Source organism: Haemorhous mexicanus, chromosome 6 (assembly GCF_027477595.1).
Source record: "Haemorhous mexicanus isolate bHaeMex1 chromosome 6, bHaeMex1.pri, whole genome shotgun sequence".
In the NCBI taxonomy this organism is placed as follows: Eukaryota; Metazoa; Chordata; class Aves; order Passeriformes; family Fringillidae; genus Haemorhous; species Haemorhous mexicanus.
The window spans coordinates 49,993,303-50,007,674 of NC_082346.1; the positions used below are offsets into that span (position 1 = coordinate 49,993,303).

The 14,372-nt window shown below is 42.4% G+C and overlaps 1 protein-coding gene across 1 annotated transcript in view; it reads left to right on the forward strand.

The window, feature by feature from the left end:
• Nucleotides 1-14,372, forward strand: part of LOC132328407 (ras and Rab interactor 3-like) — a 156,823-nt gene that overhangs the window by 111,765 nt on the left and 30,686 nt on the right. The window contains exon 20 of the mRNA XM_059848227.1: nt 194-308. Within this exon, the coding sequence (XP_059704210.1) occupies nt 194-308 (115 nt within the window). The remainder of the gene's footprint in view (nt 1-193; nt 309-14,372) is intronic.

A 14,372-nucleotide genomic window follows, 5' to 3' on the forward strand; every position in this document is an offset into this window, starting at 1 on the left:
AATTTCACTTAGATGAAATGTCCTTTTCTCCATTATTTTTTGTTGTATAAAGCATAGCTAAGTGGAGTGAAGCTAAAATAAGGCCATTTAAAGGTGGATTGTACTGATAAAATCTACATTGCCAATGACCTAAAATAAAATTTAGAAGCTCACATAATGTAGCTGAGCTCTTGATTCTTTTCTCCTTTTTCAGATATTCTTAGTTAGGAAAGAAGGTAATGTGAGCAACATGGTCCTTGCAGTCCGCCTGCCAGTGCAGAACGAGGCTCCTGGTGTGCTGGAGTACAACATTAAAGAAGAAAAATCAAGTAAGGTCTTTATATTTTCTGGTCTTGCTCTGGGTATGGTACTGCGTCCTCTTGTGATCACCAATATTTATGTAATCTCACTTGCGCTGAAAAGGTTCCTCTTGTGACTGGCAGGAGATCTTGCTTTTATGATGTAGTTCGGTTAATATTTCCTGCAGCTGCTTTACCTCAGCTCCCCTGTGGTTCTGCACCTTCTGTTATCATTTACAGACTCACAATAGGGAAATAAAGCACCTCCAGATGAGGAGGCCAGTGCTTTGATCAAGCGAGGGGAGCTGCCTTTCACCAGCTGGAAGTCTTGAGGAAAGTGGAAAGCATTGGCAGATTTGGCTTGGTTAACTCACTGACTCCTTCTATTTAAGCCACTGAATTTGGGGGTCACCAGTCATCTGACATCTGCTACATTGCCTTTTCATGCACGTGGTACAGTCCCACTGAACAACAAGTCACTCCTGAACTGTTTCCAAAGCCAGCCAGGGAAGCAGGTGGCTGCTGGTATCAGTGCCATTCCCAGCTGGATAGCCAAGTCTGCCATGAGCAAGTGAAAATTAACCCAGTTCAAAGTCAGCCACATCTAATCCAGCCCTCTGTGTAAATGGACATGTAAGGCACATGATTCCCACTTTCAAAGGAATATTTGGAAACACCTGAGTTTTAAGATAGTCATAGAAACACACACTCAAGTGTTCATAAAAATAGCGTCACACTATTTATTTATCTGAACACATTTAAATCCTCTGCCATTGAGCTCTGTCCCAAAGCCAGCTCTCCAGAGAAACTGTTTTATTCTTCGCTAAAACACTCGTGTTTCTGCAGATCAGTGTGCAATATCACTTTCCCCTTGTCCAAATGAACTTTTACAGTTACTCAAATAGTTTTTCCTTCTCCTATATTTCTTCACATACCTCTGCATTGTAAACAGACCTTAAAGCCAGAGGTACAACTGAATCTCTTAAACTGTTCTAATCTCAAGGCCAGACCACAATCTGTCACAGCACTGCTCCTGCACAGGGTGCAGCTCCCTGTCTGGCTGCTGCATCCCCTGGGAAGCTTTCTCTGTCATCTGCCTGCTGCTGGGAGCACCCAGCTGTGGAAATGTTCAGTGTTCCGAGTGAGGGCAGGAGCAGCAAAACTTTTGCCACAACTTCAGGTGTTCAATTAAGAATACAAGGGCAAAGGTTAACTACAGGGTAGAGAAACCTTTTTTTTATTTAGCTATTTGAACTTGACCTAGGACTTAGATTTTTCATGGTGGGGAATCGGTTTTTGATGATTCGAGATTTCCTTTGGATAAAAGTTAAAAAAATCAAATCATGTCATCCTAAAATATGTCAGTTATAGAAATGTTACTTCTTCACTCACGTCCTGTGCCAAAAAATCTGATTTTTTTTTAGGACAGGCAAAGTAAAATGTAGAACAAAAATGTCACTGAGCTAGCCTATCTAGAGAGACTCTGCTGCCATGCTTTTCCAACTTGCTTGCATTTTCTAATCTATCACTACTTTAATGCAAAGAATGTATTGGGAGACAAGCTTCTTGGTAGAAGTAAGAATTAAATTAATTTCCATCACTTTCATACAAGTTGCAAAGTAAGTGGAGGAGAGTAATTAAAATTCAGTTCTTATTCAGGAAGCAGGAGAGCTGCCATCACATGCAACAATCCCAGCAGCCATGAGGCTCCTGCATTCCTATGGTGGATATTCACATTATTTTTAGCTTGAGTTCTGTCAGTGTTGCGTGTCAGTTGGTAGAAAGCCTCTCAGTTCTCCATCCTGCACTGTGTTGACAAAAACACACTGGGTACAGAGGTAGTCTCTCTTTTGCTTCCTTTATCATTTAGGGTAAGTACCCCAGATTTTAAGTTTAAAAGAAAATGAATGAATTCTTGTTAATAAAGCCAAAGGACTGTATCTAGTACAAGAGGAGATGGTAAATCTGTCACAGAGATTTGGTAATTAATTTGGTGATTAATTAATTCTTTGGCTTTAGCCACATTAGTACACTGCCTTCTAAATTTTTTTTTCAGAAATAAAATTAAAAGATGTCTAAATGCTTTAAAAGAATTTGGAACCTGAGCTTCCTTGACAAGTAAGCTGGTATGTCTGGATTGCCTCAGATTAATGATGTGCCCTTCACTCATCCCTGGTATTCTGTATGTGTCAGGTAGGAGACCTCTGAGCACCCCCAGAGATATTCTCTTGCTGTGGAATGCAACTAAGTTGGAAGCTGGGTGTTATGCTCCTGAAAATATGTAAAACACCCCAGCTGAATAGCCTGATGGCCACTGTGGACTGGCAGGGTTTGTTTTTCCAAACATCTATTCTTTAACTTCAGAAAATCTCCTTCCTTTCTGGGTTGACACATGAGCAATGATGTGTGTGACGTGCTCCAGGGAGAGCTGGTTGTCCCCTTCTGAGAGCTGGCTCCTCCTAAAGCGTTCGGAGAAGCAGGAACAAATCCTTCTCCTTACCTCACTTCAACTTGTTAGACTCCACACAGTTGATGCATTCAGCTGTAAACTGAAATCTGAATTTGCCTTAACATACAGAGTTCTGATTTTATGGAGAGCCTTCCTTCAGTTACAATTCAAGTTGCAATCTAGCAAAATTCAAGTTGCAACCAGCTTATTATTTTGAATAACCTTGACAGCTACTTTTTGTACTTGGCTGTTAGTAAAGGCATCCTCATTCCATCCTACTTTTCAGTCAGGATCTGAGGAGGCTTTCCCTGGTATCACAATGATGGTACAGAGGTTGTTGCCCAGCCCCTGTGTTCTGTAAAGAGATGGCCATACAATGAACAAAAAAAACCCCTTCAGAATCTTCTTGACATTGCACTGGCAAATAAGAGCAGTTCATTGTTTTACAATTTCTTTTCCTCATAGCAACTTTTTTTATATTTGGTGATTTAGGGAAGTATAGTTTTCTGATGGAAAGACTGTATTTAACTGTGATTTCTCTTTTTAAATGGAAATCCCCAAAGAACCCACTAGGTAAGAGAATAAAGAAATGAAACCTCTTTCCCTTTGGGTTTTTTTTTTTTTTTTTGGGAAATTTTCACCTCTTCTGTGAAGTAGCCCTCAGAGAGAACAGGAGAATGGACTTCAACATTTTTCTTCTGGGTCTTTTTGGTTGTAATTCTTCCAGAGACAGGAAGGCTAAATCCCAGTGGTACCAGTAGCTATAGAAGAGGCCAAACAGCTGATATCAGGTACTATGTGGCTCATCAGAAAGCTGAGAAACCTGGCAAGTTTCAAAGCCTTGGATCTCTGTGGTTTTGCACTTGGCCTGAAGGATCCTTTACTTCTTACTCAAAGCAGTGGAAATCTCCCAGACCTAAAGCTTGATGCAAAACTTCTACCATTTAGAGATGCAGTATTGGCATCTACCTCTTAATCTTTGCCAAAATCTCGACTACTTTGTGCACTTTCTGTTCTGAGAGTTGCCCCTTACTTCTGCTTCATTCTGAGATGGAGCCCCAGCCTCACAAACTGAGCAGCCCCTCCTCAGCTGACTCCTGCCTTTCGCTCTCCTCAGCAAACTGGTGGCAACCTCAGGCCCTAATTCCCTCTCTTTTTCATGGATATACCTCCAGAAGTCATCCTGCTGACCTCAGATCCATTGCAGCAGTATGAAAAGGGAAGAATCAGAAGTTTAAAGTACATGTGCATTTCTGAAGTAGCTTATACTGAGAGCTTGGAAGAAGCATCTGAGTACCACAGACCATGTGGTGCAGGTAGTGACAGTAGCTTCTACTTTCACAAAGAGTCATGAAGGCACCTGCCACAGCGGTAAAGTCCTTTAGAAGAGGAATATTCTATCACCATAAACTGAGGTTAACAGGTTTTTTTGTTCTGAAAATTTTGTGAATAATATCTGAAGATAATTTGATTTCACAAAACACATGAATTAATCACAATTCTCAGGAATCTTTTACGTATGCTTTGGTGTGGGATGTGTAGTAATTGTTTTCCAAGCTCTTCTGTACCAAGGAAAAAGGATATGATTCCTTTCCAAGTAAGAAAAATGGACTAAATAGAATTATCTGCAATTTCACAGAATATAGAGCATATTGCTCATATCATTAGATTTTTTAAAATAGAAATAACAATGAAATTTATTTGCTAAGACCACCTTGAACTCTTCAGGTTCATGTCAGAAGGGCTTTGAGGCTGGTCTGATCCTGCCATAGCTACCCATCTCCTGTAGTCCTGCTCCTGCCTCCCCTCTTGCTGCAATGGCTTGGCTCACCTGAAGCTGTATTTCTGGAGGCAGTCCACACCAGCCCGTGTTGTGGAGCTGCTGTTCCTTATTTAAGTTGTACCTGTGGGGGACAATCTACCACCAGACAACACTGTTCAGAAGCATCTTTTACAACACATGGGGCCAAGGCTGGGTTGAGCCCCCCAAAATCAATGAGTGCACAGCTGAAGGACGGGTTTGTAGTGAAGCCTTGGCTTTACTGTGGCTATTTCATTTTTTAGAGAAAAAGTATGAGACTTAAAGTTCTCTGTGCTCTGACCCTCCAAGCTTCTCTGCAGACTAACTCTGAATAAGCTGAAATGTAACAGAGGTCTTGAAATAACCTTAGCAAAATCAAACAGGAAAACCAGAACAAATTATCTCCAAGTAACACAAAAATGTCCAGAACATGATTAATACCTCCTTTAAAGGATGAGACATGGTGCCATTGGACACAGTAGCTCAATTTCTGGTTTATGGACAGCAGCTGTAGTCCAGGCTATGTGGCATGAGCTTGTGCTAAGGACCCACAATATACCTTGACAGAAAAGGTGCGGGCAATTAGTCTACTCCAGAGCAGTTCAAGAGCAATCACTGAGTGTTGCTACAAAATTGCAAGCCTGGTAGCAAAAAAGGATGTTGATAAAGAAATCCAATGTCTGCCCTGGTCACCTTATTTGACCTTTCTTAAAGTGAGACTGAGCTCAGGAAGTGCAGACTGGAGTTTGATATGAAATGCTTGAGACAGGAGGGATTTAGGAAAGGATTACAACTCAAGTAAAACACACAGCAGCAGTCTACCCTGCCTAGGTTAATTCTCTAACAGCTTTCACCTGCTTGCCATGAAAGTTTGTGAGGATTTGACCACTTTGTACATCCACCAGTGAACAGCGGCCAGCAAACTGTCAGGACCGAAAGATGTGTTACACCAGATACAGAGGAAGGAGGAAGGCAGGTCTTGCTGGGGAGGCCAAACAGAAATTTAGATGAGCAAAGGAGAGCTCCTTTCCATGCTGGATGTTAGGAAATGTGAAATCAACAGGAAAAGATTACTGAAGGACTAAGATTTTCCAATATACTTCCATGCCTTAATGATCCCAAGTAGGTGCAGTCTAAAGATGTGAAAGCAAGCTTAATTGTCAAAGTCACTTCAGTCACTTCAAGAGTGCCGTTCCTCCTTCCCAAGCACATACGGGAAAAAACTCCACAGATTTTTATTATAGACCAATGCCATTTGCACAGAAAAAAGGGATATGTGCACGTCCTGTAACAGTAACAGATGGAAATTAAACAACAGTAATCAGGCAGCAGCATGTTTACAGAGGGGCATTAGAGCAACAGGGGGATGGACATTGTTCATCTTTGCAGGTTTAGCTCTAAGCAAAGCTGCTGAAAGCCCTGATCTTTGCATCCCAGTCAGCCTGAGGTGAGGGCTGTGGGCACACCTGTCTCCTCAGGCATGAAGGAGACAAATTCCTGTGTGTGCCTGCATGGTTCAGTGTGTTCTAGTGTTATGAGGACACACTCATAGGGCAGGGGAGAGGAGGCAGATTGAGTAGGAACAATTCAGTAAATGCTCTTTGGCTCAAGCACCTCCAGATGCTGACAATAGACTGGCCTATTGCACTCCTCTGGCACCCCAGCTAACATGGCCAAATATTGCCATTTATGGCAGATTTCCCTGTTTAATTTTGTTAATGTTTATTTTAATACATAATGCTGGGGCTGGATTAAGGAACTCAGAGACTAAAGTACTTGCTGCTAACATGTCACAGTATGGTCAGGTGGTGTTTTCCCACGTGAACTACATTGTAATTCTGCACAAATGAGGTCATGGGAAAAAAAAGGAGGATAGCTTGGTTACTGCAACCTACCCACAATTTAATTCCTTCAATGAGAAGGGCCAGTTGTGCAGATGAACTTTGTGATATGAATATTTTTGTGGAAGTGCTGACAGCTCTTTCAATAGCTTCCTCAGTTTTGCAAGTCTTTTTGCTAATGCTCTGTCTCCTGGAATCAGGAAGTAGACTGAAGATAGGCAGATTTTTTTTTTCCCAGAAAGAAAAATAACCATCACAAATGCAGAGAAAAACCTTGCAATTTCGGTAATACTCAGAAAACAGAATAACAGAGTATACAGGAAAACAACCTATAAGAAGACAATCTGCTACTTAAAAAATTAATTTTAATTGCGTTTATTTTGGATTCCTTCTGAACTAGAATGAAGATGGAGATAGAAATCTGTGGTACAGACTGAGGTCAGAAAGATGGGATCCTTTACTTCATAGCTAAAATGAATAAACTGGTGTGTGTGCTGGTATACCTGACCCTGACTTCTAAGATAAAGACATTTATTTGGGTAGCACTTGCAGATTTTCCTGGGAGGTTTTAAAGTTTGGGCTGGATGAAGCCTTGAGTGACTTGGCTTGGCCTCATGGTCCTGATTTTAGCAGGATTTTGGGCCAGAGATCTCCTGCTGTCCGCCAGCCTGAGGGATCCCACAAGTGATACTGAGTCAGGCTGTGGATGAGCTGAAGGGCAGACAGCAGTTCTCAGAAGGGATGTCTTGGTAGAGCAGCAAAAGCGCTTCCAATTCTCTAAGGTCCAGGTTCTTGAAGAAATACTGCTAAAGTTCACAGAGGGATAATGGTAAAAAAAAAAAAAAATTTCTGTACTAGTGTGTCACCTGTGATCTCCCCAAAACCCATAACCTTCCTTTCTTCAGCTTCTTCTCACTTTGTGTATAGGGAAAGACAGAATACGCTCAGTTTATTCAATCAGTGCAGATTTTTAGTCAACTCCTATCAGGTACTTGAATGTACTTGAAAAGGCCCAGTAATGCCCCACAAGGGTAATTATATGCCCCTAGGCATATTGGAGAGCTGAGCTTGCTGCAGGCTGAAATAGACTTCATCACATGCCATTAATAACATTGCACTGCTCCTGGGCTCTTGTTGCACAGATATTGAAGGGAATTTTCAGCTGGCATGGGACAATCCAAGGAGTAAATGTACATTCCACCCTTCCCAAGTCAAACCTCTCAAAACAATCTTCGGCTCATCAGACTGCAGGCAGAAGGGCCCATCAGAAAGTATATTTGGTTACTTCTGTTATCACTTTCATGGTACCACAGCTCTTTTTAAAATGGTCACTTTAAACAAAACAGTTGGCCTCCTTCAGTGGAAGCCCAGTAGCCAGAAAGAAGAATTCTTAATTCTGTAAACTAAGGCATGAAAGCAGGGTAGGACTATTTATAGCTTTGATTTCCTCTGAATAGATGAGAGGCTGAACCTGAAATTACAGAGTGAAAAGATCAAGGTGGTGCTTTTTTTGGGGTTTTGGGTTGTGTGTGGGTGTTTTTGATAACCCGTTCTGGCATTCAGCATACAGCAAAGAGAGAACTGACTTGGCAGCCACCCCATGAACTGCCCTGGAGACTTGTCTACCAGTCAGGAAGGTCATTCAGTTTCTTCAAGTTCACTACAGAATGACTTTACTGAATATATATTTATGTATAAGGAAAAAATATCAGTTGTCCCAGCATCTAGTGAAGGTGCTGCAGCCCCATGAGTACAATGAAGTAGGTGGAAAAGGGCATGGGCCCTCTCCTGGGGAGAAAGAGTCAGCTTTTATGTGAGCTCAGACTGTAACTTTGTGCTGCCACAAGAAGGGCTCTTGCCATTCCTCATCTGTCAGTAGCACATGTCCCTGCCCGCCAGACCCTCTGTCCCTGGCTTTCTCTGCCTCATGCAGGTTATGGCTGGGAGTGAAATGTGGATGTGGGGGTGTGAAAGCAGGACAGTGTAGGGGGAAATGCTTTCTTGGAGGTGTTACCATATGCTGGGTTATATGGAATAAAATTTGGAATAGAGATTAAAGAGTGGTAAAAAGCTGAGGGGCCACAAGTAAATTTGGGAAGGGTTGGTGGCAGACTGAAGAGAGAGGTCTGAGAACCAGTTGGAAAGGGGCAGCAGGTGACCAAGGATGGGATCACATCCTGTAGTGCTGAATAATTGTATGAGCCTCCAATGTGCTCTAGGCTGGCCACAGAGGCAGGAGCCCATCAGAGCTGCTTCATGGTGCCAGGAGAGGAGGCTGCAGGCAGGGCAAAAGCACTGCTGGGGTGGGTGGGAAGTCGGTGCAAAACTGTGGCCAAATTGCCCCATAGCAGCCAGCCTTCCCAAGGCAGGGCACTGCTGGCAGCAGGATGAGGAGCTGACCTTTCCCTTCCCTGCCAAGATGAATTCAGCTGACTTTTCCAAAGGAAGATACCAATTTTACAGGCTGAGGGCTGAAGCACAGGTTGCTGAAGGGGCTTGGCTAGCTGTGCGTCACCAGCCCTGAGCAAGCCCATCCTGGCCATGATGTATTTACTGGGCTACAGAGAGACTTTTTGCTTGCTGAGCTCCTGACAGTGTCCAGCACTGAGGTATCAACACAGCTATTCAGACTTTTTTTGTATGCTTTTTGAACAGCCTGACAGGCAGTTCAGCTGCTGTAGTGTGGAGAGTCAGTTTTTCCAAACTACTTAAGAGGAATGTTTTCCTTTATTGTTGCATGATAGAGCGTGTGATTGAAGCAAAGCAAGAATCTGTTGTCAGCTCTGGGCCTGACAAGCCTGAAAAAAGAAGAAATGTGCTGGAAAAAATAACAAGTTATCAACACCCATGGGACAGATGATCCCTCTTCCCTTCTTTCCCCAAAACTGGCTGATTCCATCTCAATTAAGCAAATCATACTTTGCAGCAGCAAAACTTGTCCAAGACTACTTTTTTTTCAAGGATTAGCAAATTGAGGAGTAAAAGTTTGTGTATTTTTAATAGGGGAGACTGGAAAAGCTGACTGTCTAGTTAACCTTCAGGTTCTCATTTTAAGGAGTTTAACTGCATTTAAGGAGGCCTCTGGGCAGGCACCTTGCCATTCAGGAGAGTATACTGACAAATGTTGTTGCTTAATATAGTTCCTCTTGTTGCCTATGAGATGTAGAGCAACCCTAGTTATCTTCAGATTAGTCTCTCTCAGACACAGATAACAATCTGTCTGCATCACCCAGAGCTCTGAATGGGCTTATTTCCCCTGTTTATGCATGTTTCTCATTAACAAGAAAAGTCTGCCATCACCTACATGGCTTCTTGGCATGGAAAAGCTCCCACTGAGCAAGTCAGCTCCATGGCTTGGGATAACTGGGCAGCGCTGCCCCAGCCCTGACCTGCAGCTCTGGGAATGCTGTTTGGCTGCTGCTGTCTGCTGGAACTCGTCTGCCTCCACAGGCAGTACCAGACCAAAGGCCACCTCTATGTGGGCTGTAATGAGGACATAGGAGACATTATCTTTGTCTAGTCTGCTGCCTGTGGTTTGAGTCAAGATAAGAGACTGAATGATTTCTAGTCCCCTAAGGATGTCTAACGTAGACATCTTCCCAAGATCAGTCTGTCTGCCAAGGATGAGTTCTCCATTATCCACATCACTATTAACCCTGAAAAGTGGGTTAGAGTCAAGGAGTTCTCCTTCAGGAGACTACTCTGAGCTAGAAGCCCAGAATTTTGGTTTGGCAAGAGCAGTGACCACGGGCCTGGGGGATATTGTAAAACATGGTATGAGGACACGTTTTATAACCTGTTGTGCAAGTCCATAATTTCTCTCCTAAATGCAGACATGCACAAGGAAAGCAGAAAGCCTCACCAAATCCTTCTCATTTGAGCTGAGTTCCACATCAGTTTGACACACTGCTTATTCTACAACATTAAACACTTGTGCAGCTGCTTTTTCAAGATTGAGCAGTGCCAGGCTTCTCTGTGATTTACAAGTTGTTTTGGAAACATTCTGGTTGCTTATAGCAGGTAGCTTTATTCTTTTTTTTAACTCTCATCCTGAACAGTTACCTCCCATCTCTCTATACAAATACTTTCATTTTTACTCTAAGCTTTAAACTGACGGGATTGTAGGGAAAGCATTTTGGAAAGAAGCCCTCGGGGTCTTGTTAGCTTTGTTAATCCTTACTTTGGCTTTTTTTTTTTCCTTATTTTTCACTCCCAAGAGGCATAATGCAAAATCTGTGTGTAATCAGAGCTAGAGACTATGCGTGCTGTACTAGGATAATATTGTCTTACTCTGCTCTGCTTAGTTCCTTGAACACAACCCAAAAAGCTTACTGGCTTTAAAACAGCTACTCTAAATCAGTACCCATAATACAAGTGCCCTTATCTCAGAGGCTAAACTGAAACAAATTATATTTTTTTTATCCTTGGACAGTGCTGTCTAAAAATCTTATAGAGCTTAATGAACATGAGTTTAGATTTGTAAATGAGGTAAATAAGATACTCTTAGATGTGAAATGAGGGCATTAAGGACCTCACTCTCTGACCCTTGAGTAGGACCCTCACAGTCAGTGACAGTGCAATCTATCCCACTCAGAAGCAGGAAACAAAAGAGCTGTTTTCACCAGGTTGTCAGCTAGGTGGGATTGCAGCTCTAGGAAGGAGAAGTGTATTATTTTTCCTTTTTTTGTCCACCATATTGACCTCTGCCATTTCAAAGTGGGTTATTCCCTTTCATCATTCACCCTTGGAAATTGTCTTGCTTGTAAAGGCTTTTCTTCCTGGAAGTCTCTCTTACAGAATGTGGTTCTGAATACAGAATGTCTTCCCTTAAAACACTTGGCAGGCTTCCTTTTTCTGCATAGTACATAGTAACCTCAGCACTATGATACTTCACAATGTATCTCAGAGCAAGAGAAATAAAATTTTCTCCAAAGTAAATGGAGAAAAACATTTTTCAATAAAATACATCTGTATGATAGCATGCATTTTTCATATAAGGATTGATTCTCAAGAGTTATCCATATGACCTGGAGACTGTTGCTAAGAACTAAATCCCCAGAATTTCAAATCATAGCCCTGTTTCCTGCTACATGAGGCACAGGGGAGACCCTTTATCTATCTGAATGCTTCGTTTGCTTCACAAAGTTTTACCAAAGAAATTTGCCTTTTGAGAGTAACTTACAAGTATCTATATCAAGTTTGTCTTGTCAGCCATGGACCTCAGCCCTGACAGTTTTAGTGGGCAGCTGGGCAGCATAAATCTTGTACTGCCATTGTAATGTACGAGTGGATGCTGAATGACCGGCAAAAATGTGACTTCTCCAGCAGTGATCCCAATTCTTACTCAGCTGCTTAGTGCAGGGTTCACAGTAATTGAATATGTTATCCTTCTCTCCTGAGTGTCCCCCTCAGAATTCAGTACTTCAGAAAGTCCATGTTCCCTACCTTATTCCTGCAAAAGCAGACCCTGTGTGGCTACATCTAGAACTTCAGCTGTATTTCATATTGACATCTGGTCCTGGGAATTCCCCTGGGAAGAAGTCCTGGATCTCCTCTGGCTGAAGAAACGCAGGAATTTCCACATTATTCCATACCTGGAAAGGTGATACAGGGTTGAGGACCTAACAAGTAAGGCAAGGGTTCTGAAACTGAAGAGCTGCTCTCCAGCTTGTGCTCTGCTCTTAATCCCTGAAATAGCTGGCAATGCTATCCACATGGATACCATTATGGAAAGCACTGAGGAGCTGTGACACTTTTCTTATAGCTGAATTGGCTGTGCTTGGAGTACCTGTGAGAGGCACCCTCTCACCCTGCTGAAACACTGATGGCAATGAGGAGGAAGCAGAGCAGCAAAATGCCTGTAACATATTCCTGCTTGAGCATCCTGCAGCAGAGACAATGAGACCAGGCAGCACCGGGATTTTAAACTGAATTAAAGGCATTAAACCTCAGTGGACACCAAGGTGCTGCCCATCTGCTTGGGTGAATGTGGATGAGCCAAAGCACAGTGGAGTGGTCAAGACCCCTGTGGCTGTTAGGTGTGAGGACAGCTCCTTATCTTAGCAGCAGAACATGCACACAGGGTAGAGGGGAGCTGTCATCTCTACAGAGTGTCCCTTCAGCTCCAGCCTGAGAAGAGTACAAAAGCCTGTGATTTCCATCTTCTTTAATGACACTTTGTTCAGCACAACATAATTATACTTAGTGAAGAACACAGTTTAAAAATAGATTTCTCTTATACTCTACAACCAAGCTCATTAACACTTTATCACTTTCATAATTCATTAGTTCCAATTTCCCAGAAACTGCCATGAACAGTGATTTTTTTTCATCATAGCCAGAAAGATTAAACTCTGTAGGAAACCATAAAATTGAAATCTTTTGAAAAAGCAGGAGCTGGATGCACGACAGGAGACTCAGGCAGAAGTTGAAATGGGGGAAGTTTCAGCCCTTCCATGATGAGTAAAAAAACTAGAAACAACTGGCAGTTAAGTAAAGCACACTAGGAAAGACAAGAAAGACAAAAAAGACATAGGTTGACCAGGACAGTCTAGAATTGTGCAACCAAAACTGAAACTACAGCTTTGAAATCATGTGGAAGAAGCAGAGACATCGGATTATAGAATAAATAAAAAGGCCTTGAGAAGAGAAAAAAGATAAACAGCATCAGTGTTTTACAAAAACACAGGCCATGTAGTACCATCCACAAGGTCATCAAGAAATAACACAAGAAGCAATGCTAGAGACAGATACTAGGAACTCCCCAACAGAGATGTTGCAGAAAAACACCTTAAACACACTAAGAACTTCTGCCAATGAGGTCTAAATTTCCCTCCTTTAGAACTATCCAGCTGAGGATCTTTCTCTTAAAACCACCAGGAGGCAATTCCACGAATAAGGGTCAGAACTGGGGAACCGGGACAATAACCAGAAGGAATACATCCCATTCTCACACATTTCTGCCAAGCACAGCAGGGAGGACAAGCACAGTGTATCGTGACAGACACAACAGCCTCAGCTTTGGGACTATAGCAGTCACTGTAACATTCCATTAAAACACCCAGGACTCCTTCCCCAGTGGCAGGAAACTGCTAAGCTGCTAACCTGAGCTGTCAGTGTCTGGGAGTAAGAATTTTGGTAGCCTCTGCCTTGGAGAGATCCTCATAACAAGGTTTACTCACTGAGGGTAGAACAGTGGCAAAGCTGGCCTCTGCTGCTTACTGCAAAGGTTGTGGCAACTGTGGTATCAAACCAGAGACTTATATCAAAGAACACCTCTTGTTTGGGCACTCTGGATTTATAATCTGAAAATAGAAATAGAAAAATGGAATCACACCCATAATGATAAATCTCACAGTTTCCCAGAATCTGGAAGATTGAGAACATCTAAGCACATCCAGGCAGGACTTATGAGGATGGTTGTTTTCTCAGTAGTCCTCTGTCAACATAACTGCTGCAGAATAAGAAATTTGTGTCTTTGGATTCAGATGTCTCTGAAGGACTACACAGATACCAAAAACAAATGAAAATCCTAGTGGATAGCACTTACAGTGCCACTAGAGAAGAAGAAGAAGCTAAAGTAATTGAGCCCCATGAGCCTGTGTAAGCAATAAGATGGAAATTGGCTTGGTTTGTCCATGTAACCAGAACAATGGAACAAGCAAACACAATTCTGTGGGGGGAAAAATGGAGAGGAAAGGAAGGCAGAATGCTCAGGGACAGTATGACTCAAAGACATCTGCATCTGGATGGAGAAATGATGGAGAGACCCAAAGAGTAAAGGGAACAGGAATACAGATTTGAGTCAGCGCCTAAAGATGACACTTTTCAGACCATGCTGGTGTTTGGAAGATGAAGATGAGACAATCATAAATATATATAACAGTTCATAACCTGGCAATGTTCTGCTCATTTACTGAGTTGCCAAAGGACACAAAAACAGAGTATAGTCACCAATGAACCACTAATTCATGTTGGTAATGCTTCTGTCACCCACAAGAAAA